At 45.8% G+C, this 25,555-nt stretch overlaps 2 protein-coding genes across 2 annotated transcripts in view; one reads left to right on the forward strand and one right to left on the reverse strand.

The window, feature by feature from the left end:
- The window catches only part of LOC135903870 (oxytocin receptor-like), a 65,794-nt gene extending 45,286 nt beyond the window's left edge, over nucleotides 1-20,508 (forward strand). Inside the window, exons 4-5 of the mRNA XM_065434289.2 lie at nucleotides 5,298-6,324; nucleotides 19,412-20,508. Of these exons, the coding sequence (XP_065290361.2) occupies nucleotides 5,322-6,324; nucleotides 19,412-19,809 (1,401 nt within the window). The 5' untranslated portion in view covers nucleotides 5,298-5,321 and the 3' untranslated portion in view covers nucleotides 19,810-20,508. The remainder of the gene's footprint in view (nucleotides 1-5,297; nucleotides 6,325-19,411) is intronic.
- Nucleotides 1-25,555, reverse strand: part of LOC135903884 (kin of IRRE-like protein 3) — a 612,412-nt gene that overhangs the window by 440,454 nt on the left and 146,403 nt on the right. The window lies entirely within an intron of this gene.

Here is a 25,555-nt window from a genome sequence, read left to right on the forward strand (position 1 = left end):
GGTTATATTCTGCACATTTTTCTATCACCTGATTGATAGTGTGAATATGGTCTATTGTTGAGTAGCCTTTACGGAATCCTGCCTGGTCCTTTGGTTGACAGAAGTCTAAGGTGTTCCTGATTCTATTTGCGATTACCTTAGTAAATACTTTGTAGGCGACGGACAGTAAGCTGATCGGTCTATAATTTTTCAAGTCTTTGGCATCCCCTTTCTTATGGATTAGGATTATGTTAGCGTTCTTCCAAGATTCTGGTAGGCTCGAGGTTATGAGGCATTGCGTATACAAGGTGGCCAGTTTCTCTAGAACAATCTGACCACCATCCTTCAACAAATCTGCTGTTACCTGATCCTCCCCAGCTGCCTTCCCCCTTTTCATAGCTCCTAAGGCTTTCTTTACTTCTTCTGGCGTTACCTGCGGGATTTCGAATTCCTCTAGGCTATTTTCGCTTCCACGATCGTCGTGGGTGCCACTGGTACTATATAAATCTCTGTAGAACTCCTCAGCCACTTGAACTATCTCATCCATATCAGTAACGATATTGCCGGCTTTGTCTCTCAACAATTACATTGCGTGATGACAAAGACATGGTGGTTTTTACCTATGCAAGAACACTCCGCATCTGCGCAAGGGTATATCTCTTGCAAGAAATAACGACATTTGAGTGGAAAATGAAGTAATAACTGCTTTCCCAGAAAGGTGTGTTTTATTAATCGCAGTCATTCAGTCTTCAGTCTTCATTCAGTCTACAGTTCCATTATGATGCTTAAAAAATCGGATGTAAAATTCTCCACCCAACCACCACAACCTTGAACGGGAGATCTCGGATACCCGCAAACCCATGGAATAGCCCGTCATTGTCAATAAAACATCTAGTAAGAATGTAATTTTAATAAAGCTTCTGACGGCCTTTCATTTCTCACCTTCTATTTCTCAAAAACAAAAAAGAAAACGATTTCATTGGACAGCAACAAGCAAAGTACATAACCACACAATGAAAAAAAGCTGTTCCTCTCTTGCTAGTGTTGTATTGTTGTAGTGTTGTATTTAGACCTTTAGTTTTCGCCCGCGTCCCTTATTTAAAGTTGTGTACAGAAACTGCACAAATCTTCACACTAAAATTACTTGCAAGCTGAATTAACTTCAACTGTAGTAGAAAGTAGTTGTGTCAGTCACCTTTTAAGGTTTTCACATTTTATACCTGTACTACTATTCAAACATTTGAAACGGAACGCTGGAGAGAAATAGCAGGATTGGCAAAAACGAAAGAAGGGATTTGGTATATTTGCCCTCAGTTCGTGGTTCTAATGGCTACTACGGACAACTTTCTATCGTATTCCTCATATAGCGAACATTTTACGCGCCGCTCAGCATTACACAATATTGGTCTGTTATGTTAAACGTCTGCTCTGCAAAATACCAGAGTAAATTAACATCTACGTGTTGTTTGCAGCTTACAAACCTAGAGACTTTAATTCGCTTAATTCATTTACACAGATTGTCGAACTTGGTGAAACAAAGTGACCTTTCTTGTGTGGTACCTATATGTAATTTGAATAAAGAACTCTTATATTCGCATGGAATCCGAATAAAGAATGACAGGTAGTATTTGTTTTCACCTATGGATAATATAACTTCACACCTAATTCCACGTTCCGAGCTCCAAACTTCGAACTTCACTGATGGGTAGTGACGTTGATTTCTTGAAAGAATGGTCGGTTATCTATCCACGAGATCAGTGAGATGAGCACAATGCCTGCACTTACAATTCTAAGACAACCTCCTCTTGTATTCCTTTTAGCGTGCTGTAATCATGGCGTCATGAATGGGTCATCACCCCCGAAGGCACTGTTGTTCAACATCCAACACGTCACTCGCAGTCGTTGTTTGCCCACAAATATTACTTGCACTTCGTTGCTTCTCGCAAAAGGAACATCTGCGCGCAGCGCAGCGACAGGCAGTGCTGCGGAGCGAGAACTGTGCTTACAACATCGGGGCGATTTTTTTGTTGTCGCAACCGTTGCGACAGTACGTGAATACAGTTATTAAGTAACCCTCGTTTTGAAGGCCCCTCAGTCCTCGCGAGAAAGACAGTTGCATTTCTGAGAATCGCCAGAAGTGTGCGAAAATTGGCGGTGAGCCAGAGAAACGAATATTTACGGTTATTCCCAGTCAGAAATTGCCGCTTGCGTCACTTGGGTGTAAATGTGACCATGGTGTAGTACTTACCTGGAAGCTTATCTCTGTGTAGGATAGTGTGTCCACGAGTTTAGAACAGTAGGGTTTAGTGAAAATAGTAGTTTATAACTCGAGAGAAGTGAGTATACATATCGAAAAGGACATCCGGTAAAATATTATTCCCTTTTTCTCTGCTCTGCGTAAGATGTTCTTTATCTCTCTTTCTACATATATGCGTGCGCGTGTGGGCGTATGAAGGCAGCTCTGATTCTTTTGTGTGACTACGGCAGAAATTGGCGCCCACGTACGACGGCAGTCTATGGCTGTTCCTGTCACTAAAATCAATAAAATTGCAACAAAGCCTCAGTAATTTATTTGTCTAGACACTCTATACAAACAATGTCGCATCAAGACCAAGGTCCCCAAATAATGACCTCTTCTGACACATCAGGAACGCAGACGGGTGGCTACCGAACCCCCAGTCTGGCGTAACTTTTAGGAGGCTTTTTTTAGCTCGCGAGCACGTATCTAAATACATGGGAACAAAGAAAAGTTTTCTCAGCAATCACTACACCAATTTTGATAAGGATTGTTTCACCTAAAATTACACTTAAAATTTAAAGACTGTAAAAGCAATCTTTTTTTTTACTTTAGCGGTGGGTACTTTGTTAAATAATAAACATTTCAAACTTTAAAAAAACGCATGCGTCACTTTTACAACTCTAGCTCACCAGTGAAAAAAAAATTACCGACATACGCAGCGCTCCTTAATGCGAAATTTGAGCGCGCGTTTATATTTCGGGATATATTGGCTGGCGCGGACAATCTGTCTCGTGCGGCAGGTTGCAAATAGAGCAAAGTGTGGCGCGACTGCCTCGCTAATCTGGAGATTGCGAGAGCAGCCGCAGCAGACGAGGCACCAGACGACGCGCTCTACTCTGGCGCCATCTCGCGCGCATCGTTGCTGCACCACGCTCTTCTTCTCACGTTTTGCCATATCCTCCTCCTCCGCTTTTCTTCTCGCGTCCTTCACCTCCCCCCCCCCCCCTGCGCTCCGTGGTCCCTCTTTCACCTTCCGCTGTGCTCGCTGGCTAGGTTGCGCCCACGACGATGCTCGCCGTGGGAACGGGTGCCAAAGAGCTTGGCTCTACAAATAAATACCAAATTCTGTAGCCTGCACCCTATAGCACATTCAAAGTGGACAAGATTGAGCTCTTATATACCGTTCCGAAATATGCCACTAGATCGGGATAGGACGTTGGAAAAAGTCTTAAATGTCGTGAATATTTTAAGTACATTGTAAGCTTATATACAAAGTTTGTCGTCTTCAGATGCTTTAACGGATACGTTTACATAGCTGCGACATCTGTTTTCGGTGCAGAGTTAGGTTTTTGTAAACTTCGCGGTTCAGTTTCTTTAAGCTTACCTATCTTTGCGAATTTCTGTAAAGAAAAAGGTGAGGCGCCTTCTTACTTTTCGCACGTCTTTTTTACCTTTTTCTCTATTTACCTTCTTGCCATGAAAGCGTTCCTGCGTTTTACATGGATTTGAATAGAAAGATCGAAGTTGGTTTAGAGCCCTCTCTTAAATATATGGCGAAATGAAAGTTCAAGGGCCCAATCGAGAGCGGATTCGCTTTATGCGTCGTCCGAAAGAACAGTGCGTAGTAATAACACTAAATGTATTCGGAGACACAAGTAAAAATCAGTTCAACAAGACACGAATGCCTCTGTCAAACCAAAATAATTTACGTTCTCGAGGTCACCGGATCGAATCCCGGCCACGGCGGCCGCATTTCGATGGGGCCAAAATGCGAAAACACCCGCGTACTTAGATTTAGGTGCACGTTAAAGAACCCCAGGTGGCCCAAATTTCCGGAGTCCCCCACTACGGCGTGCCTCATAATCAGAAACTGGTTTTGGCACGTAAAACCCAATATTTTAATCTTTTCTTTTCAAATTACGTTCTTGTTAGAACATAGAACAAAAATTGCTTTTGCTTTTTTAGTCTGATTGCCAAAACACCCAGATCTTGTCATAACGTACAATTTGCAAGTTTTCAGGTGAGTGCAGTGTCGACATCATCATGTGTGTGATCTGCTTAAGAAGAAAAAGAAAAAAACATTATTCCGCTAACGAGGACTAAGTTTGTCTTTCTGTACTGGTTGATTACGTTCTTCGACAGTTCTGGCCAACGTTTCATGCATGCAACTATTTATCTGTGCAGTAAAGGTTGTGACACGTCACACCTATAGCCACCGGTCATTGGCTTTCTTAGTTCATTTACATTAGCGAATCTTCGCGTACGGTGAACACTTATGTGTGATCAACAGGGGGCAATTATTCAACACAAAGCTTCCAGGAAATAAAATGGAATTTTGTTCAATCTCCAGTATCTCCGAGCAGAATTCCACAGCAGTTGTTTCTGTTTTCCTTCCGTTTAGCTTTTTGCAATTGGCAACACTCAACCCCGCCCCCTCCACACTACCCCCCCCCCTCCTCCCTCCTTCCCTGTAGCAGAACGTCAATAGAGGCGGCGCTGGTCCTTTCACTCAACGCTCGACCTCGGCTCAGGGAGTTGAATGGCAGCACCTCTCCTTGACCCTGCACTTTGTTGACATTACCCAACGTAAATTCTCGAAAAGCGTAGTGTCCTCTGTCGAGGGGCAACGCTCTGCTTTCCTGTCCTTGCTCTCTCTCTCTCTCTCTCTCTCTCTCTCTCTCTCTCTCTCTCTCTCTCTCTCTCTCTCCACACTGGTATGTGTCACTGTGACAGAATGGTTATAGAAGCCTTAAGTGTATTCAAGTATGCGTCGTACATATCTGTGTATTCAACTCTCATAGCCATGCTTCCTTCGACAAGCATCACACATCTCTGAGTCGGCGTATCACACGGTGCATTCGCCTGATTTGGTGTTTGAATTTGGGCACAGCTTGTGACCATTAGAGAGCACGAACACAAACATCGCCTGAGGTTACACGTTAAGAAAATAAAGACATCTGCACAATTCCCATTAAGTTTTACAGCATTTCATTAAATGGTCGACTAAAGCTTTTCCTCACGTATAAGTTTATACATGCCGTTGAGTCTGCATAACCTCTTTTTTTCCTCTCATTTCCAGTTCATCCGCTACTGAACCACCGCCATGGAGTTGGCGGTGAACCAGGAGGCACCATTCTCAACGCCGCCTGTGCAGCCTTCTACGGACAGCATTGCGGAACCGGTCAATGCCACAACGTGGGCCGGCAGCCGCGACGAATCGCTGGCGCGAGTGGAGCTCGGCGTGCTCGCGTTGATCTTCACGTTCACCGTGGCCGGCAACGGCTGCGTCCTAGCTGCCTTGGTAGCGCGGCGCTCGAAGATGACGAGAATGTACTACTTCCTCTTGCAGCTCTGCATTTGCGACTTGACCACTGCGTTCTTGACGGTGCTGCCACAACTCGGTTGGGACGCGACTTACCGTTTTAGAGGTGGAAATATTGCCTGCAAATTTGTCAAGTTTGGACAGCTTCTGGGACCATACCTATCCTCTTACGTCCTTGTCGTGACGGCAATAGACCGTTACCAGGCCATCTGTTTCCCCCTCTCTAACTGCTCCTGGACGCCTACAAAGTCCAAGCTACTCATCTCCGTCGCCTGGATTGTGGCGCTTTTGTGCTGCGTGCCGCAGCTGTTTATCTTCAGCTACCACGAAATTTCGCCTGGCGTTCACGACTGCTGGGGTACGTACGTCGAGCCATGGGGCCTGCGTGCGTATGTCACCTGGTACGGCGTCTCCGTCTTTTTCGTGCCATTGCTGGTGCTGACTTTCACGTATGTCGCGATATGTCGCACCATCTGGAGGAACGTGTACCTGAAGCGGCGTAATTCTGAAGCAGAAGCGGCATGCATGGTTGGACGCGCTTATCGCTTCAAGGGGGCCTCGACCAGCTGTGGCACGCCGTACGTCAGTCCGCACAAAGCGAAGCCGGTGAGCTTTATGGGTCCCCGGAGCCATTCTGTGCGCGGCTTGTCCCGGGCCAAGATAAAAACCGTCAAGATAACCATCGTGGTTATACTGCTGTACATCGTCTGCTCATCGCCCTTCATCTGCGTGCAGATGTGGATGCACTGGAGCCCCGAGATTGACTACGGCAATTCATGGACCAGTGAGTAACGCACAGTTATTTGCGTAGGGTTGTGTAGTTAAATTTGGAGCGTAAAAAGTGATGTATAGAGTGAATAGAAAGAAGGCTATATAGCTTTTTGATTCTGCAGCGATTATATTCAGAAAAACGTGAAATATATTTCTTTATGCCTACTCGTTTTCAGATTATCGGCGTATCATCGTACGTAATTCTCTAAATTGTATCAAAAGCAAACGGAAGCTGCTTTCAATTCGCAAATGGAAGCTTCCATTCTTAATGCTGCTTTCTTTCGCTAAGATTTATTCGTTTACTGTTGTTGTTGTATTTATATTAAACCTGGGGGTTATATTACCTGGAGGTAGTTAGATTGGCTTCCAAGACTGCAGTTTATGGTTAGGTTTCCCACAGGACTCCAGTATTAGAAACATAAACAACGGCATCAGCTAGACACACATAATGGAGCAGAGCCTGCCCACTTCCGGCCTCACCCGCCGCACTTTCTGCCGCATTTGTCCCCTCCGTGGTGAGTGGCTGGCCCTTCCTTCGAATAACAGCGGCCGCAGATCTTGGGCATTAACTTGGCAGAGATTTTTAGTGTAGCTGCGTGTAGTGTAGCTCTCAATATGGAGGGAAGAAAGCTCAGTTCCCAACACGAACCTGTCACACGGCGGATGGCGGCCTTCGAATGCCATCGCTTCAGGCAGTAGACGTAATAAGCAATGGCAGTGGCGGTGGCCGGCGGCGGGAATTTGTTGCGGGGAATGTCGACATCGAATGCCGGCAAGAAAACTGCCAGAACCGCAGCCTGTCCCGCAGCGCCGAAGCGGCCGTATACGACTGAATGAAAATGTGTTGTTAAGAAACGGGATGGCTGTTTAACCTTACAAGATGCAGGGGTTCAGGTAAGGAGATCACATACGACGGCGGATGCCCACCTCAGTTGCAAGCTCCAAGGTAAAAAGAAACGGTGTAGGTAGAAAGAAGCGGTATTGCTATGACCCAGTCTTCAACGATGTGATACTCGGCCACAGTTATTTCTGCTCTAGGTATTGGTATCTAAAGCAGTTCCACAGCAACTGCCTGGCGGTAGAATGCGAGCCAATTTTGCTCAATGGGCATAACACTGAATTGGCGGTTTCTTCCTATTCTAGTCAACTTCTATGGCTGTGAGAACTCAGCATCTCTTAAACGCACTACAATTAAGATATGCGTCCTGAAGGATTCCCCATCACGAAGGCGATTTGATAGAGAGGAAAGCAAACAATAAAAGGGGGACCACGAAGAAGGGGAACACGTGCTGTCTCATGTTCCCCTTCTTCGTGTGTTGTTTTATTCGGCGCCGTCTTTGTAACCACGTATGTAAATGCGACGCAGAAACCTATGGTGGCGGATTTTTTTCCGAATTTTCCGTTCTTTCGCCGTTCGACATTCGAGTGCCTATATGGCCTAGTATACTCGTGTTTATTTGGTCCTCATCTAATGGCTTAGGCGTACCGTAATAAGAATATTTCGCACTGCGCCTGCTTAGAGCTGGCTTATGCCGGTCTATATACATTTAGCTCGCTGAACGCTTCCCTTTCCGCAGTGTATCCACGCTCTGCTCTTGCTGCGTGGAAATAGTTAAGGTTGCCTACTTCCCTAAAAAAATCTAAAATACCGAGCCTGCCGAGTTGAGAGCAGAGGGTGGGCCCTTGCGGACAAGATGCTTGATATTATGCTACCACTAGGTTAAAGGGAGGCCGATGTACGAGGTGTTCCAGTGAGGGCTACCATCTGTAAAGGTGTTCAAAATAAATTATGAAAAACAATGACAATTTTTGTTTGGCTTGAGTCATAACAGCGGCCGACACCAGACAATGTACGATAATCATTACGCACTCCTTAATTAAGAAAGTTCATTATTTAATTATTTCCTAGTCAGCGTAAATAACTGAATAAATAATTAATTCGTAACATAAGCGAACATACTGGAATATTCATCCTACGCAGTATTCTCCTTTATTGACAAAAACAGATATTGCGGGGAAAGAAATTAAACAAAACCAATGCACAAAGACCGCTGATTTGCAAGCTATTATCTGGATACTCGCGCTAGCCTCGGTATTCGTATTCAGTGATTATGTCACTCACAGACATTTATTTCCCGGTTTCAATATGTGCAGTATGTAGCTTGTGAAGTTACTTTTCAATATTTGATTCCTAGAGATTTATTGTGTTCTTCCTTATCTACAATATTGACAGTGTCAAGTGTATGTCTACACCCTGCATCACCTCTGTGGGCTCTTTATCATGGGCTGCGCCTAGTTTCTTGAGCTGAGTAAGGGTCTGCCTATCTGCTGCTTCAGAAATGAATGAAATTATTGATTTTATAGCAATAATATTGATGTCTGACATCGCATTGATCCCTGTTCTTGCTATTTAATTCAATGTTCGATTCGCTGATCTTGAAATGTCTAGCCGTCTGCGTGGCAAGCTATCTTTGCATCTGCGTCTTAAGAGATATATGGAGTTGATTGGCATATTGCTTCTGACAGTCATAGATACCGGCAATGTACTCGTATTTGTTTCCAATTTCGTCTGTTCATATGTCAGCGTATTCCTGGAAGTATGCTTAAAAGCGTGGTTACCTAATCTATATATCGTTCCAAGAACGGAAATGATATGTAACGTTGACTTATTAAATAATGAAGGAAGGTGAAGTGAAATACTTCAGATATTTAATAGTTGACATCTAAACACGGCGCAGTCACTCCAAAATAATTAGAACGCATACAAAAATAAAATGTGACATTCTTCATAGTGATGCCTATACACAATTGAAAGCCAGTCTTCTAGTGCTCACAAGCCTTTCACAAGCACTACAGATTAACACTAATATTGTCTGCCCTAAATATCAGCGCTCGCCTTACATATCTTCATCCATAGTTTTGATCACGATGCCTTCATAGGACTTGCAAGAAGATGAAGCTTCCCTTTTGCTCACGCATCGTTTGATGCAGGACTCATTGCGATCTTCACGCCGCCCTCGTGCTGTCGTCGTTCAAGCCATCGTCTCTATGATGTCTGTGCCGTCTTCATCACCTATTCGTCGTTATCACCGTCACTTGTCATCCTGTGATGACGTCATCTTCATCGCCATTTTCGTGCCTTTGTCGCCGTTCTCTCCGGCGCAGCTAACACAGGTCCGCGTCGCCGTTCCGATTTTATGTAAATGATCCTTTTGTAGTCCACCAGAACACAGGCAAAAAAAAAAATAGGATGGTGGGGCTGAGTAGCTAGGCAGCTTCAACCAAGCCAGCCAAGGTAACCAAAAATTCAAAACGAGAACAGACGTGTGCAGCGAGTGTCAGCCTAAGCATTCTTGCGCTCAGACTGCCGTTTCCGTCCGTTTCGTTGAACCTGCCGCTCTTTTTTTCTTTTCGCGCTGGGTTGCACTCGCATATATCGCACAAGAAAAGTGGGATACCATGACCCTAATGCGGGAGCTGGAACTGAGCATGTTCCTAAAGTGCTTTTCTATTACTGGTTTACGGTGAAGAGCAGACCATGCATGAAACATGGATTACATTTGCGGAAGTGGTGGAAAATGGGCTTTCCATTAGTATGATCTCCGCTTCGTAACGTAAATAATGAAAAAAATTAACTTGGATAACTCTCATTCAGTTTCTAAACTGAAATAACACCCGGCAAGAAGAAGAGAAAGAATGGTGGCTCTAGAGCTATGTTTATTGGTCAATAGACAACGTGCTTATCGAAAACAGATACATAACTACTAATCAAGTTTGTTAATAAACTAATAGCGAGGCGCTCAAAATAACGTTGCATATAAAAAACTGTTAATCTACCTACCGTTAGCCTCTCCTGTGTGACAGGTTTTAAGGCAAGTGGAATACTTAAAGAATTCCGAAAGGTGTTCTGCACAGAGCTCTATAGCGTAATGTGTACATTTAGCTCTTTTGCCAGGGATGTAGAGGTAACATGTAGTAACTAGTAAGCTATAAGCGAGCCGTAAATCCTCGTGTACAAAATATAGTGCATAAAAGGACATTAAATCACGCATCGTGCTACGTATTAATTGGGAAGTGTGCTTCAATTACATGAGGACGAACCCCCCGAAGAAAGAAAACACAACGGACTGTTACGAAAAGAAAACGTTATTTTTCAATTGGGAAACTAAAGCACCTATTGTTCCCTTTTGGCACGATCTCTACTGGAGCCAATACATTTGTAACTCCTCAATCTTAATCCTATTGAGTGGCTTCTGCGAAGTTGTTTTCACTTCTATCACGGTGGCGAGTCTTCTTTTATTTTATTTTATTCTTTAAAGTAAAATACAGGGGAAGAATCAAAGAGAGCTTGGCACGAATAGAAGTATGGATGAAGAACACCGGCTTACCCCTGAGATAGTAAATATGTCAACTACAAAGCAGTGTGAGCTGGGGCGCTGTTGGGATGCGGAAACCGGCAACGGTCTTACATGTTCTCCGAAACAATTGGTCTTGTTTATTAGCTTCACGGCAATAATACATTTTATGAAATGGAGCTTTTATTTAGCAATGTGTGCACATAAGTTGTGCAGTGAAATGTACGAAGACTGTAAATGAGGCACTGGCCTGGGCCGTAGTACATATATATAATTTTTTTTTTAAGTTATAGACTCTTTTTACTATAATCCCGTGGATGCCGCCATGTTTGATTACGTGGTCACAATGCCACTGCTTGCCTCAGCTGCCTCCATGCTTACAATGGATGCGCACAACGCTGGTGTGACTCGGCAAACCGCTGTTTCGGCAGAAATCGTTGACGATGACTAGGTGGACTATACGAAGCTTTCACCAGAGCTTCGGAGGACATGTAAGCGCTTTCGAGGCTCATCGCACCTTGTCCAAATGCCATGAGCAGCGTGTGCGATGCTTGTACTGAACGCCGGGCAAAAAATTTATTCTATGAACCTGTCGAAACACTCCACTTTTGAATTAAATCAGGGTCAGTGTGATTTGTTCTTTCAGCGCACAAAGCTTGGAACGTGAATGTTCTGTACTTAGTACTACCTTGTAGCAAAGGCGTATTACCGATCGTCACGAAATGTTCAGCGTCCTAAATTCCTGTGTTCGCGGCGTAGTCACCGTCACCTATGCTTGGCTCACTGATTCTAGTGCGCGCTCATTCGCTTATTCTTGTTAAGTTGGAGATAGAGTTGGTGTAATTTCGCATGTTAATTGTGGTGGATGACATGTGCAGATAACGTGCGGTAAACTTACTATGCCAGGAAGCAGGGCTACTTCCTCTGTCACTGTGTAAGAAGTGATACTCAATCTTGTCGACGTTCCAGTGGTGCTTTCTTTAGACGTTAGAAAATACAACGCTAGCGGAGTGTGTACCTTTTGTCCTCGAGGAAAGCCGTGCATCGCGAAAGGCCCGAAGTACAAGCAGTCGCGGACTACTTTTGCAGCCAACTACTGCACGCCTCTTCCATTTGCTATTCCACATTTTGCAGCACGAATGGAGAACAGTGCGTTAGCGACCACCCAGTTGCATTTCCTGCAGCTGATCGCACAGTAGCAGGACAGAAGCGGTAATTATTTCGTATTTGTCCGCTTTCGTTGAGGCAACTGGCGGTGCGCCGCCTACAGTGCCATCTCGTTCCTGTAGAGCCAACTGCTCCTAGGAAAGGGTTCCCTATACACGTGCGCACACTTATCTCCGGTAACGGCAGCAGTAGCGAGGCGGCTCGTAAGTGTACCGGCAGGCTTCCAGAAAAAAAACATTATGGGGTTTCACGTGCCATAACCACGATCTGATTATGAGGCATGCCGTAGTGAGAGACGCAGCAAATTTTGACCACCCGGGGTTCATTAACGTTCACCTAAATTCACAGAGCCCTCCACGTCTCAGTATGGTGCCTGGTGGTGGTCTCGTGCGGACGATGCCCTCTCGATAAGAGCATTTTTCCCCCCTCATCTTTTAAGAGGTTCAATACTTACAAGCATTTGTCTCGCAAACCATATTTATTTCAAGGGAATTTTCCACGTCTCAATAATTTTCTCACGTCGTATTCGAGTGCTGATTGCCGTGTTATAGTTTGTTAACGAAGCTTTCCCCCCAAGTCTAAATATTTTAAGGCAGTTTTCCTAGTCTCTAGAGCCGCTCGAGTTCGCTCTTCTCCTCGGGCGGCCATTTTTTCCAAGAAAGTATGCCTTCCAACTCCATCGCGGACAACATCGCGGACAACATCAGTCCATTTCCACGTAAGTATGAGGCTCGGAGCAGGAACTATGGCGCTTGAAAGTAACCTGGGGCTTGACGAACCAACCGACTGAGCTATCTTTCCGGGCACCATCCAAGGGTTCAAATCACCTGTTATGTTCTTTTTTTTCTCCCCTTTTTTCTTTTTTTTCCTTTCTTTTTTTAATGTCTTTTCCTTTATTTTATCATTTTATCACTTATATTCGTCAGAGTAACAGTCGACCTAACAAAAACAGCTATAATTTGTGTTGCGCTGACAAAATTTAAAATGGCCACGTCACGTCGCCAAAGCTGAACCCGCCTCAATAAACTACACACATACCGCCATAGCCCATACGACAAGCTTCACCGCTTTATATTCTATGAAGCGGCCTCGCTACACGTGCCATTTTGTGATTTATTTACGGGGTAACCTCCAACGGTGTCGTCTTTGCCCTTGCTGCCGGGCTTAGAGAGAATCAAATCGGCCTGCGTGGCGGGTAGTGCAAGCGCGCTGTAAGCCCTCCATTTTCGTTCATATAATCGAAACCTTGCTAAGCAGTGTTGAATGTCATCATAGCGCTGCTGACAGCTCCACCTCATTGTTTCTCCCTAAAACGGACAAGATATTCATCCTTCCCAGTCTCCTTACTCCTGCAATAAGGACACATAATCGACTAATTAACAAAAATTCTAACCGGGGAGTTCGCAAAGTGTGTCCACTTGGAACTAATTGTCTGAATGTATACACCAGTTTCTAGATATTAATTCCCGTACTTGGCGTAGAAATGAATTGGCGTCCCCATTACTATTGTGCTTCAGTGCATAAAATTACGTTTTGGTAACAAAGAAAGTGAAACGACAGTGCACTTTTACCGCAAGTTTGACGGCGTCAATCGTAAATCGTATCATCCACACAATTATCTTCAAGCGTTTATGCCTTGCCGGTCTCACACGCTAGAATTTGTAAATTGCAATATGTGCCATAGGATAATTAGTAATAAACTTAGTTAGTGCTTTTTGTTAAATAGTCGATTATGCATGCCCGCCTCTTCGAGCAGACCAGCCCATGGCGTAGAAGTGTGCTATCTGACGGAGGCAATTTTTTCAAATGTTTGAAAGCGTTCGGTGAAACACCCTGTAGGGATGCTGACTCAGAGAGCGGCACGACGCATAGGAGCCGCAATTGCCAGGTGACTAATTGTCGGAGACGCGCCCCTGCCCCTCCCAGCCGTGTGCGCGAGGAGTACAGTATATTGCAGCCCTTATTCTCTCGAAAGCCAGCAGCGACAGAAGGGAGGTGCTCACAAAGATCGTCTTTTTTCAGATCCAAGGACACTTGTGCGCCGAAACCCGAGCCTTTGTCTGAACAAACACTGCAACATGTCCTGCCTTGCACTCGTTAGGGGCAAATACGCGATCGAAGAATTATTGAACATCCCATTTGTCCAGTGTTTGGACAGCGGCGATAGCCTGGTTTCTTGCTGCAGCTTTCTGTTAGCGTCTTCTCGAAAGCAAGACTGAAAGACGGAAAGAAGTGTTTTCGGAGTGCTTACAGTGATGTATACACCAAAGAGACAGGAACTTAAATAAAAAATGACGTGCTCAATTGGATCAGACATGAGAGATCAGGATTCAATCAGGCCACTCCCAAATGTGGACCTGAACTGTAGCACTTTGCCATAGGAACAGCGTCACCGAATCAACCTACAATACGGTAATGTCGGGGACGCTGCGGGGTGCCATTTTCTATGTTCAGTGCGTAATAGCCTTATTGTAGCTTTCGGTGCTCCGTAATAGCAAAGTTTCCCTTGCGCAGAAGAGAAATATTTTATCAGCAGTGAAAATCGTTCGCGTTTCTAACATTTGTTATAAGATCAGTCCAACAAAAACATCAAGTGAGCAGCCACTAAGCATGTGCACGGTAGCCAGCATAGGGGAGGCCATAGGGAGGCCAGTTCCTGCGTGAGCTAACTGGCTGTGTTTCGGCACCATGCATTACGCGTGAGAACGTGTACGAGCTGCTACGTTGCGCACACTTATGCAACAGCTCGAGCTGTCAGGCTCTCTTTTGTGTCTGCCTAAAGAGTCGAGCTATGAAGAAGCCGGACGGGCTACACATAGAGCCGGCCTTCAGGGAAGCACTAATTGGTGTTGCCCGAGGCATGGTGGCTATGGCGTGTTACCAGCTCCAGTGAATGCTTCCGACACCTGCTGTAAAGTAATGACCTTGGAGATCAGCTTCTGTCACTACAAAGAAGGGATCGCTGGATTGTGCGATTTGACACGACCCACACGCAGGTTTTAAGCGCACCGAAGTGAACACGTGTTTTAGTTGATACAGTGAAACCTCGTTATAACGAACAGTTAAAAAGTCGGAAATTAGTTCGCTATATCTATAATTCGTAATATAAAATTTCGTAAAAAATACATGCAAGAGGAGCAAAATTCAATCAGAGAAGGCACAGCAACTCGAACGATGCTTACTTGGGTCACATTCAATTATTTACGCACAAAGAACTGCGTTATCGCGGCCTGCTTCTTGGTGATGATCGCATTCCGTATCACGCCGTGTTCCACAGTTTGCAAACACTCAACAAGGGCGAACCCACTGCCCTCAATAGCACTGCAGTGGCGGCGCAGTAAATCCAACGCAGCAAGTGCTTCTTGTGAAGTCAGAATGTTCTCATCGTCTACAGGGTCAGCCTGAGCAGTGAGCCTCGCGCACAAGCTCGCAGTCCCAAGCAAGCAGCGACTTTGTGAAAAGTTCACGCGTCATCCAATATTTCTTGCTGGAAGCATACTCTACGGGGAGTACGCGGCACTCTTTCATGCATCTTGGGGTTTTAAATCTCCCGATGACGTTTGCTGCGCCGCAAAACACACTTGTAGTGAAACGAAGCCTGCCGCCTGCTATTAAAGTGAGGTAGGGCTTGGCGTCGTGAAGTTCGTTATATCCGTTTTATGCCAAGCCGCGTTCGCTATAGGAAGTTAAAAATACATGTGTTTGACAAAAATATTTCGGAAGAGTTCGATATATTCAATAATTCGTTATATGCGTGTTCGTTATATCGAGGTTTGACTGTACTTGGGCGCACCACCGACAAAAAAGCAAGAAATAAACAAATAGATGTTATGAAAGAATGCAAGACTTACTGAGCAGGTTATAATGACAGCCCCGCAAATTGTACAGCACAACAAAGAGAAGGACACAGAGCAAGCACTGAACTAAGCACTGGCAGTTTATTGCAATCGCTAAAGAATCAATACAGTAAAAAAATCCCGGTACAACGTGGATTTGTGCAATATTATGCATACAGTCAAATTGACCAATTTCGAGTAAATAGAGCCTATGAAATTAATTTTGTTGGTCATAAACGCTTAGTTCTCAATATTTGCTCGCACTGATTTTTCTCGATGCAGCATCCTTTTTAGTTAAACGAAAAGTAACGAATGAGAGAATTTTAGGGAAACGTGTGTTTAATGTTCATCGTCGTTTGCTCGAAAAAAGCAAATCGCACTTGAAAGAATTTCACATTCTATATGTGAGTGAAGAATTGCCATTATTAGCAATATATTCGCTCCCAAGTCCCTTAAGAGGGCCTGAGGCCCTCCGCACCAACTTCGATTTCCTTAGTAAAGCGCACATGAAAAGTAGAGATGCTCCTAATTCCCAAGCGCGGAATATATTTGAGTAATACTTGCTGCATATAAAGCTGAATCATGCTAATTGTAGAAAACAGACTTTTCATTTAGGGCCTGAAATTGTTGACTAAATTTGGTCGAGACAAACAAATAAATATAAGTGAACCACCAAGCTTGTCTTTGTCAGTTTAGACCAACAACAGACATCACAATTCTATATATTGGATCTCTTAAACCGTCTAAAGCCCAAAAAATGCGATCTAATAATTTACAGCTTGCTACCTAAAAATTTTTTCATTGCCTACAAATGTTTCGAAAGCCGTATTCACAAATTTTTCATATATATTGAGGGGTCTGCATAAGGATTGTCACGTTTTAGTAACGGAGAAGAACAGGATGTATTACCAAAGTATGAGTTTATAATATAACTATTAATTGGGCGTCCTGTACATATACACATGTCACCGTAAATTTCAGAGCAGTCAATGTTACTCACTAGAGCAATTTTGCACGCTACGCCACGTCAACTCTAAATGACGCTGTTCCGGCTATAATCAATACCCTTCTTGTTAGTGCCCTTGAATGACCTTCTTGTAAGGCGCTGTTCTGTACAAGAACAAATTCCAAGGTATATGTTCTTACCCTTTCCTTGTTACCTAATATTTCTACCATTTCAAATAAGAAGCACTATAAATTTTCTCCACGCTTCTTTTTTTGGCTTCAATATGTGTTGACTACACGTAGCTGTTAATCGAGCTCCTCCATTCTCTTGATTTTCCTCGTTGACTTCCTAGTGTGTGGAATACTTTATGCATGTAAGAGAGAAAGACAAGTCATAAAAGAGAGGCCGGAAAGTTAGCCCGGCTGATCCCGGTAGGATACTCTGCAACTGGGGAAGGGGTAAAGGGGACCTAAAGATCGGTAGAACTCCACAGTATGCTCGAACACACACACACACAATGAACCACGCATAGAATATGCAGAATTTGGGCTCTGGATACGCAGGGCGCGTGTGATATCACCGACTTCATGCAGCCACATCTGAATGCTAAATTCGGGAGTTCTGGTGCAACTCATGCTTAGCTTAGCGGCGTATTTGTACACAACCCCGTGCCGTAGCTCAATATGCGCAGCAATTCACTCAGAAAGAAGATTAGAGTGATTGTCGTTCCTTCGTACTAGCCACCGTCTCTGATCAACCGGTTGTGCCATCGAATGCTGCCTGGGCGGCTTTTTCGGTTGACCGAACCATAACGGCACCGAACTTCGGTGCCGTTATTGCTTCTCCACAGAAGGGTGTACGCTCACAACCCACTTAGCCGGAGTCCTCGTGCGTCACCGGCGCAATCGGTGACAGCGTGATGGAAGAAAAACCACTCAATCAACTGTGTTCCTTACGTCATAAACACGACGCGCCTGGGCCCAAATGTACGGGTTCATTCAGGTTGGACGCCAAGGGCGAGACGGAGACTTGCGGTATCTCGTCCCACGCTTATCTCGCTCTTTTTTCACTAATCTTTTTTTTTCTCTCTTTCATCGGCTTTTTCGATTTTCATCAACTATCTCTATGGAGCGCCTGGCACTACTCTTTTCATCGAACACTGGGCAAGTTGAAAGCCTGCTTTCTTCGGTTGTCCTTGCGTCACTCGTGGAAGATGCTGCGTGGGCTGGATTTGACACTCGGACGAGTTTATATGGTGTTTGTGTCATGCGATTTCTACGAACCCGTCCATGCAAATAAGATATATACAGTGCAAGAGAAACCTTTTCGACATCTCCTTGGACACTTGTTGGATAAATTCGAGAGTTTGCTAACAACCCTAGAGTTTCAGCGTATCGTTTCAATGTGTATTGTTTCGTGTTGCGAAGACCAATCACGACACTTCAGTAAACAAATAAACAAAACCAACCGAGTGTACGAGAGCCTACAGATCTGTTAAAGAAAACCAAGGCAAACAATAAACATGGAGGGTATTCAAAGAAAGGATAAGGCAGTGGCGCACACTAAACAGCCCTAGAACTTCATTCGGTCATCATTGAAACGTATGTGTATAGCGCGACAAAACGAAGACACAAGACAAAACGAAGACGAAGACAAGCGCCAACTATCAACAACGAAAATTTTACTTCCGGGATCGGTCATACTTATACCCCCAAACCACCATGTTCACACTATGATATCAACCATGAGGATGCAATTATGCGTGGTGAACCCCTGGTGTCGAGACCGACACTTGCCCGCATGCGCGTCCCTCCGATACTGCAAGCGTGCATGTTTCCGCGCTTCCTCCTTGCGTGCCCGGCGATATCCGAATGTAGCCGCGAGGTAGCCATCTTGTGATATGTGCTGTGGCGGCTTCGACGGGTGAAACTGTGCGAAATGTGTTTAGAAGCGTGAACTTGCGGGCGCCACTGCAGCCGCTTTTTGTCGAGTCACGCGCGCTGACGCATAGGGCCGGCCCGGTGGCGAACGCAACAAGTCATTTTTTTTTTCTGGGCTGCACCTTCTTGTGGCCAGTCTTCGTTGCTTCTTTCTATTTACGAACGGTGCGTTCTACCGCAGAAGAGCGTGGCAGAATACACGCTCTATAGAAGGAGACCGGCAAGACGAAAATGGGGACAATTGATTTCCGTTGCATAAACGAAGTTCTGCCCGTCGAAGCCGCCACGGCGCATATCGCAAGAGGGATACCTCGCGGCTACATTCGGATATCGCCGGATACGCAAAAAGGAAGCGCGGAAACATGCACGCTTGCAGTCTCGGAGGGACCAGCATGCGTGCAGGCGTCGGTCTCGACACCAGGAGTTCACCGCTAGAAGGGAAGGAGGGTCGCTTTGCCACGCGCTCTTGCATACTGCAAACTTTTGCTGGTGACTGTACATGACGCTATGGAAACAATCTAAAGGCAGTACAACAGGAAAACACAAGAAAATCTAAATGTCATATGGAAAATGCAGTTCAGTCTTCATGCCATGCGCAAGTAATCCCACTCTCTCGCGGACAATGACAGTGACGGTTTGCTGATGCATTGGTCAGCGGCCGAGAGGATCTGCTTTGTTTCTATTATTAGTTTTACACATTCACGCTTAACCCTACCTATAATAGTGGTATCTTCTAGAAGTGGGTGTCATGGCCGACATGGACGGTCATTAGGCCGATTTCGTCGACCTTCTACGTGCTCCTTTCTGTCTGCTTTCCATTGAAGCATTGTGCCCATTTCCTTACTTCGCTTCGCAGACGCCGTCGTGACAATCCTGATGCTGCTCAACAGCCTGAACAGCTGCGTGAACCCATGGATCTACCTGCTGTTCAACCGGAACCTGATGCACGCGCTCAGGTACCAGGTGTGCCGCTGTCCGTCCAAGAACGTCAGCCCCGCTATGGCCACGAGTGCAATGGTTCCCGAGCTAACAACCCAGGGGACAGAGGCCCACGTGACGCTCGTTCAGCAGCCGGTGCTCGTGGATTTCGAGTCCACCGGCGGTTGTACGGGACAACGTGTCTGCTGCCGTGCCAGAATGCTCGGCGACAGCAATGGGGTCTCCTCGGCCGAGACCATCGCGATGGCACCCTTCGCTCTGCAGGCGGCCAGCCCCAGCGACGGCCATGGCGGACGATGTGTGCCAGGTCGGTGAACATCGAGGACGGAGTTCTTCAGCACGTGATCATCAGTGGCCTACCCTTGTGTAACTTGAAGAAACTAGTACTTCAGCGTTCGCCACTGTGCGCACGTGGAGATCACGGCGATCGCTACTTCGGGGTTCTCTGTAAACAGGCCCGTTCACGTCAGCAGCAGCATCAGTCATTTCACTCAGTCTTGTGCGAAAATGCGGGAACCGTCGGTTGTGTTTTGAACACACTAGATTACTGACGTGTTGTAACGCATAAGAATTGATCTACAGATTTCCACGGACTGGTGACGTCACATCGACTAAGTCATGATGACCACGGACTGTTCCCTCGTAACATGTGTGGAAACGTGTTTGCATCAGTGTTAAATACAAATACAAGTGGCACTCTTCGTTTGAAAAGCTATGTCGAGGTCTCTGCGCTAGCGAGGCCTGTTTCATGAAATGTGTACACTGAACAAGAACAAAATAGTATTCCGTAGCCATGCTCGAGGACTACCTATTTGTCATACCAGAGTGACGCCTCTTTGCTTAATTATCTGCAAAGTATGAGCGTTGCACACTGTATCTTTAAGGCGAAAGCCTTAGGTCTCCGTGTTGGCGGTGACCTTGGTGGCCGCCGACAACGGTGACGAACTGCGCATTGACGAAAAATAGCCAACGCCGCATATAGTAAAAATGCTTCAAAAATGCAGGAATTGACGTCACATTTATCGGGCAGGTTTCTGTAAACAAAGTAAATTAGTGGCATTGAAAATAAAATTTGGTCATTTCAGTCTGGATCTGGTACAAAATATGGTACATTTCGGCCACGTCACGAGTCTATAAAATGGGCGCATTGACGACGTTTCAAGACCTACGAACGGCTTAATGCGTTCGTATTCCCACACGTAAGCAGTCTTAAGTGTACACCGAATTTTAAGTTCAGTAATTGCTGTCGTGCCAGGTGTCGTTGCGTTGAACAGCGGGCGCTTTGCGCTGTGCGCATTGACGTCACAGTCGGAGCGGCGGCGGAGCTTGTCGACGGCGAGCGATGGAGGAGCATGCACGCTCTTGCGGCTGGCGAGGGTGGCTGCGCAAGTACGCAACTGCGGAAGAAGCGCGTGTCGCTGCGCCTTAGTGAGGAGGTCGCCTTAGTATCACACGTGCACTTCCCATTGCGGCTCGTTATGTTTGCCAAGAAGTCTAGACCCGATCGTATAACTTAACGCATTACCAACACGTCTTGTAAAGAATCCTAACGCCGATTGTATAACTTTACGTATTACCAAATGCTCAGCAGGCTTTCGCCTTTTTGTGTTACAAGAGTGCAACACCTGCTAAACTTCTTTTTGCCAAGAACCAATGGTAATTTAATTGTCAGAAGTTACGCTTGGACCTCCTCACTTCACACATGCTGACAGCCAGGTGACTAACACGAGGCCAGGGAACCTTATTGTGTTTAATAAATTACAATTTCCGCTTATTATACTATTATATAAAAACACATGCGCATGCACCCGCGCACGTTTGATTCCCTCCGCAGAATCCAACCCGCGAATTCGTGCTTAGCAGCGCAACACCACTGCCGCTGAGGCCCCGCGGCGGCTACAGACGAGAGGAGGGCCCTGGTTGCCACCTCGGAGGAAGTCTGTCGGCTGGAAAACCAGGCCAGCGCGGACTGAGAGATTACGCATCGAAGATGCGTTGTAGACGCTTTCGTAAATATAGTCTGTTTGTTCTCCAAAAGCTCACCATGTGACTTTTTTCTTTTTCAGTTAAACCAGTTCTCATTATTCTCCATACAGTAAAAAGGGCCAAGCTTCAGTTCTATTACGTGTGTAATCCGATATTGCGACCTCACCAAAACAGTTTGCTGCGCAAGCACTGAAGGTGAAAAATGTCCTGGAACGGCCGGTACGTCATATTAAAAAAAAATGTCGCCACACCACCCTTCCTGTACCAGCCCTATCTAAGCTTACGATACACGTCATAAAAAGGAGATAAAACGTCGGCATTGCATCTGTTAACTCAGCTATGGCCCGCTGAAGCCGCAATGCCTTTAAAACCTCGCTTTTTGCTTTAATGCTGTCCGCATATGCATCAATTACTCAGAGACGTTTATGCGGTTCAGAGGTAGCGTGTCCATCCCTATATATTGCGGGTGTGATAAGCTGCTCGTACACAGACGGGGATTAATCCTTCCTTTTTTTTAGGCTTTAACGCTTTTGCCTATCGATTCGACCCAGTAAAACACTTTGTTTTCAATTCCTAATTATCCACGAATGGGTGACACCTTCTTGCCAAGCCTTCTTTTTTTTTCCCGCACTTACCCACAGCAGTTACCCCTACTCCTTAACGTGGATGGTGAATAATGATGAACAGAATCCGCGTCGAAGGCACCGCTCTGCGTTCCCATGCGATAAGCACACCGTCTTCTGCGCTGCATGCGTGCTGGCGCGGGCGTCCTACATACCGTTGGAAAATACCATTCTGCGAGCCTTCCCCTAGCTCGGCCCATAGCCCCGTGCTGCGCGCAGCTTTCTGCGACGGCAATCGGAAGAAGTGCATTGTTTCCAAATGGCATCGTTAGGTCACGGCCGGAGCGCGCCCTGGCCGGTTGTCGTGATCGGGCCGCTTGTTCTTCGCACCAGCGCAGGCCGCCCCCCTTCGGCCCCTTTTCTTCCTCGAGCCCCGCGCGTCGAGGCCCGGAGGCTTTTGTTCCGCGTGGTGGGCAGCGCCTAATTGCCGCGGCGCCGGGGCGGTATCAAAGGAAGCATGCGCTGTCTGGCACAGAAATGGGTGCTCGTGGCCTAGCAATAGCAATTGCGGGTATAACATGTCTGACTGCGCAAGACATCGCTCGTGTAGGTCAGAGATGAGGCAGTACGCTCACTTGCCGCGTCTAAATCTGCGTTTGCCACCGATTCACCGCCACGCACGAGCTCGTACTCTTTTTTTCAGCCGCATTAGGTCGACCGAGGCCATCCTTGCGCAAGGTGGACGAGTAACAGCGGCAACCGGTGCTCGCATGACCACGCGCAAAATTCATATACGAGGAAAATGCATCGATGTTTTACTACGCGCAGGTATGCAACACACACAGACACACAAAAAGCACTGTGCCGTCAGCGAGAAGAGCAGTTCTGCAGACGAGAATAACATAGGGGTCTATTCATTGCGCGCCTTGTTCAGGAAATGTAGCTCATCCGTGAGGGACGAGCTATTTTCTTCTGGTTAGTGTAAACTACAAACAGTAATTGATGTCACCTACCCAACATTTCTCGAGCTTTAGAGGACCACGCGTTTAGCCGAGAGCGACATGCTCGAAGGTATTGTGCGAGACAACCTATACAGGGTGCCCCACGTAACTTGAGCCAAACATTAAAAATGTGCAAATGCCATGTAGCTGGACAGAACCAAGGGGATGTTGTTTGCCGTCGGTCAGAAATACCCTGATTTTCTTCATTCCGCCTAATTAGATAATTAGTATTAATTAATCAACTTCAGAAATATTATAATTGGATGAAAAGTGCGAATGATAAATTTGCAGAGAAACATCGAAAACTCCCGATACAGCTTTCTGTTGCTCGCTACGTGCTACAGAAACGTGCTTTTCCGAGCGCGAAAGAAACCCGCGAATACACGAAAGTGCCTGGAGCGGTCTGTCGCGCGGCACTGCGCGTGTATTTGCGGGTTTTGCGGGCACCCAACATGGATATGGGCGAACCGGCCGTATCACCAAGTTTGATTTTAATTCACATGGTGAAGGTCGAGAGTCTAACCCACGACCTTCAGGGTCAATTAAGACGAATTCAATTAAGAGACAATTGAATAATATACCGTTAATTAGGACACTCGAACCAATGACCTTTGGTGGGAGAAAACAATAGGAAGTAACGTATTCGAATGAAAATGTCGAGTAATGTAATGAATGTCTCTTGAGCTCACGGGCTATCGCTTTCATCCTCTTTAGCGTATGCGAAAATCACTGTCAACTTTTTCAAGCTTCTTCAACTTTAGGCAACAAAACGTTCAATATGAACACAATTAGGGTCACTTTCGGAGCAGATTTATTTCCTGCCAATTGAGATGAAACAGCAAGAAAACAGAGACGAGCAGGGACCACAAGGCTTAATCTGTTGCTCTTAATTTGTTAGATCAATGGCAGCGTCATACGTGTGCTCACCTCCTCAGCATTTCTTAATATATTCTCCTTAGTGGAAAGTGCTTCTGCTTAATAATTAGCCCACAGGCGACATTGTAAGTGTTACCTCTTGTGTGCTAACTATCCACTTTCTATTACATCTTGACATTGCAGTTGAACGAGTTGCTCTACAAGTGCATGATTATATTTATTCATAGATTAACTGATTGCTTAGATGACTGATCTTATTGTTCTGCAAATCACAGTAGCTATTAAAGACGCCATTGTTGAGGGAATTGTATAAGAATTATAGCCCAACGTTTGTTTTCCCATGTTTGTTTTCGTTTGTTTTCTGTGCGCGCACGGAAGGCTCGGTATGTACAGCAATTCCAGTAAACGGAAAAGGGCTGAAAGGTGACAGACATGAAGCACAAGAGCATCAAACGAAATTGCGTAATGGGATCGCCAGCACGGTCAGAACTCTTTTTCCGAATGAATGCGTATTTTCAACGTGGCATCTTTCATTCCAAGAGGCAACAGACCGCACCACAACGCAAACAATTTATTTAGAGTAGCGATACTTCCCTTCAACGCCGTAAAAAAAAGGGGGGGGGGGGAAGGGGGTTATCAGCCTGCGCTGCTTCTGTCCAGCGCTGGTAGCAAAATATGGGGGTTGTTATTCTTCCTGCGGATTTTCTGGGAACCTTTAGGGGCTTTCAAGAAATCGTATATTTTAAGCCATTTTCCGAATTTCTTCGTCGGAACTGCGGCACTGCCTTTCCCCCCAAAGGTTTCTCCAAGCCATGTGCTTAATTTCGTATCTGCTCTGACTTTAATGACCGGGAACTTCGGCTCACTGAGCAACTAAGCCCCTTCGATCGGCGTACCCAGATGGCCGTATGTGCAATGGGAATCCGGCTACTTCCCCGCATCCGACGGTGATATCTGGGTTAATTAGACGCTTAACGTATACGCACGTGCTCGTCAGTCCTATGCCGCTTAACTTGTGCTATGTTTACCAAAGCGCCCCTTCCTAGGTTCAGCCCTGACCCCGATAGGATTCTACTTGCGTTCCTCTGCCGCCAACCTCGTAAGCGGCACTCTGTGATACCTTTGAACCGGGAGGTGAAGAGCGATTTGGAGGCCAAGTCGCTGCAAACAAGTCTTCGCTAAGGGACGAAAGAGTCTGCACGATTTTGTGCACAGAGCAGACCAAGACTGCGTTGACCACGCTAAGGAAACACCTGCTGTAGTTGGAAATAAAACGAGCAATCTAAGAACTGTTCATAGTCAAGAATAGGGTGGCTAGTTTTCTTCTTTTGCATGCTGAATGATTCTTCATTGAGCCGTGTTTTCTGTAGGACAAAAGAAAAAAACAATATTTCCCAAGCCATTTTACGACGGGAGAGCGCATGCCGCAGCCAAATTACCAATTCCAGGAACTCCGGGTGCACATTCAAGGTGTTTGCTTTGTGAGTAGCGAGTTGTCTTCGTAAAGCCCACAGTGACTTGCTTTACACATGGACCACAAATTTGTCGCTAATATCTGCCGCTAGCAGCACTTCCACTTACTTACTTTACTTTACTTACTTACTTTACGTACTTACTTTACGTACTTACTCACGT

This window comes from Dermacentor albipictus, chromosome 1 (assembly GCF_038994185.2).
Source record: "Dermacentor albipictus isolate Rhodes 1998 colony chromosome 1, USDA_Dalb.pri_finalv2, whole genome shotgun sequence".
NCBI lineage: Eukaryota > Metazoa > Arthropoda > Arachnida > Ixodida > Ixodidae > Dermacentor > Dermacentor albipictus.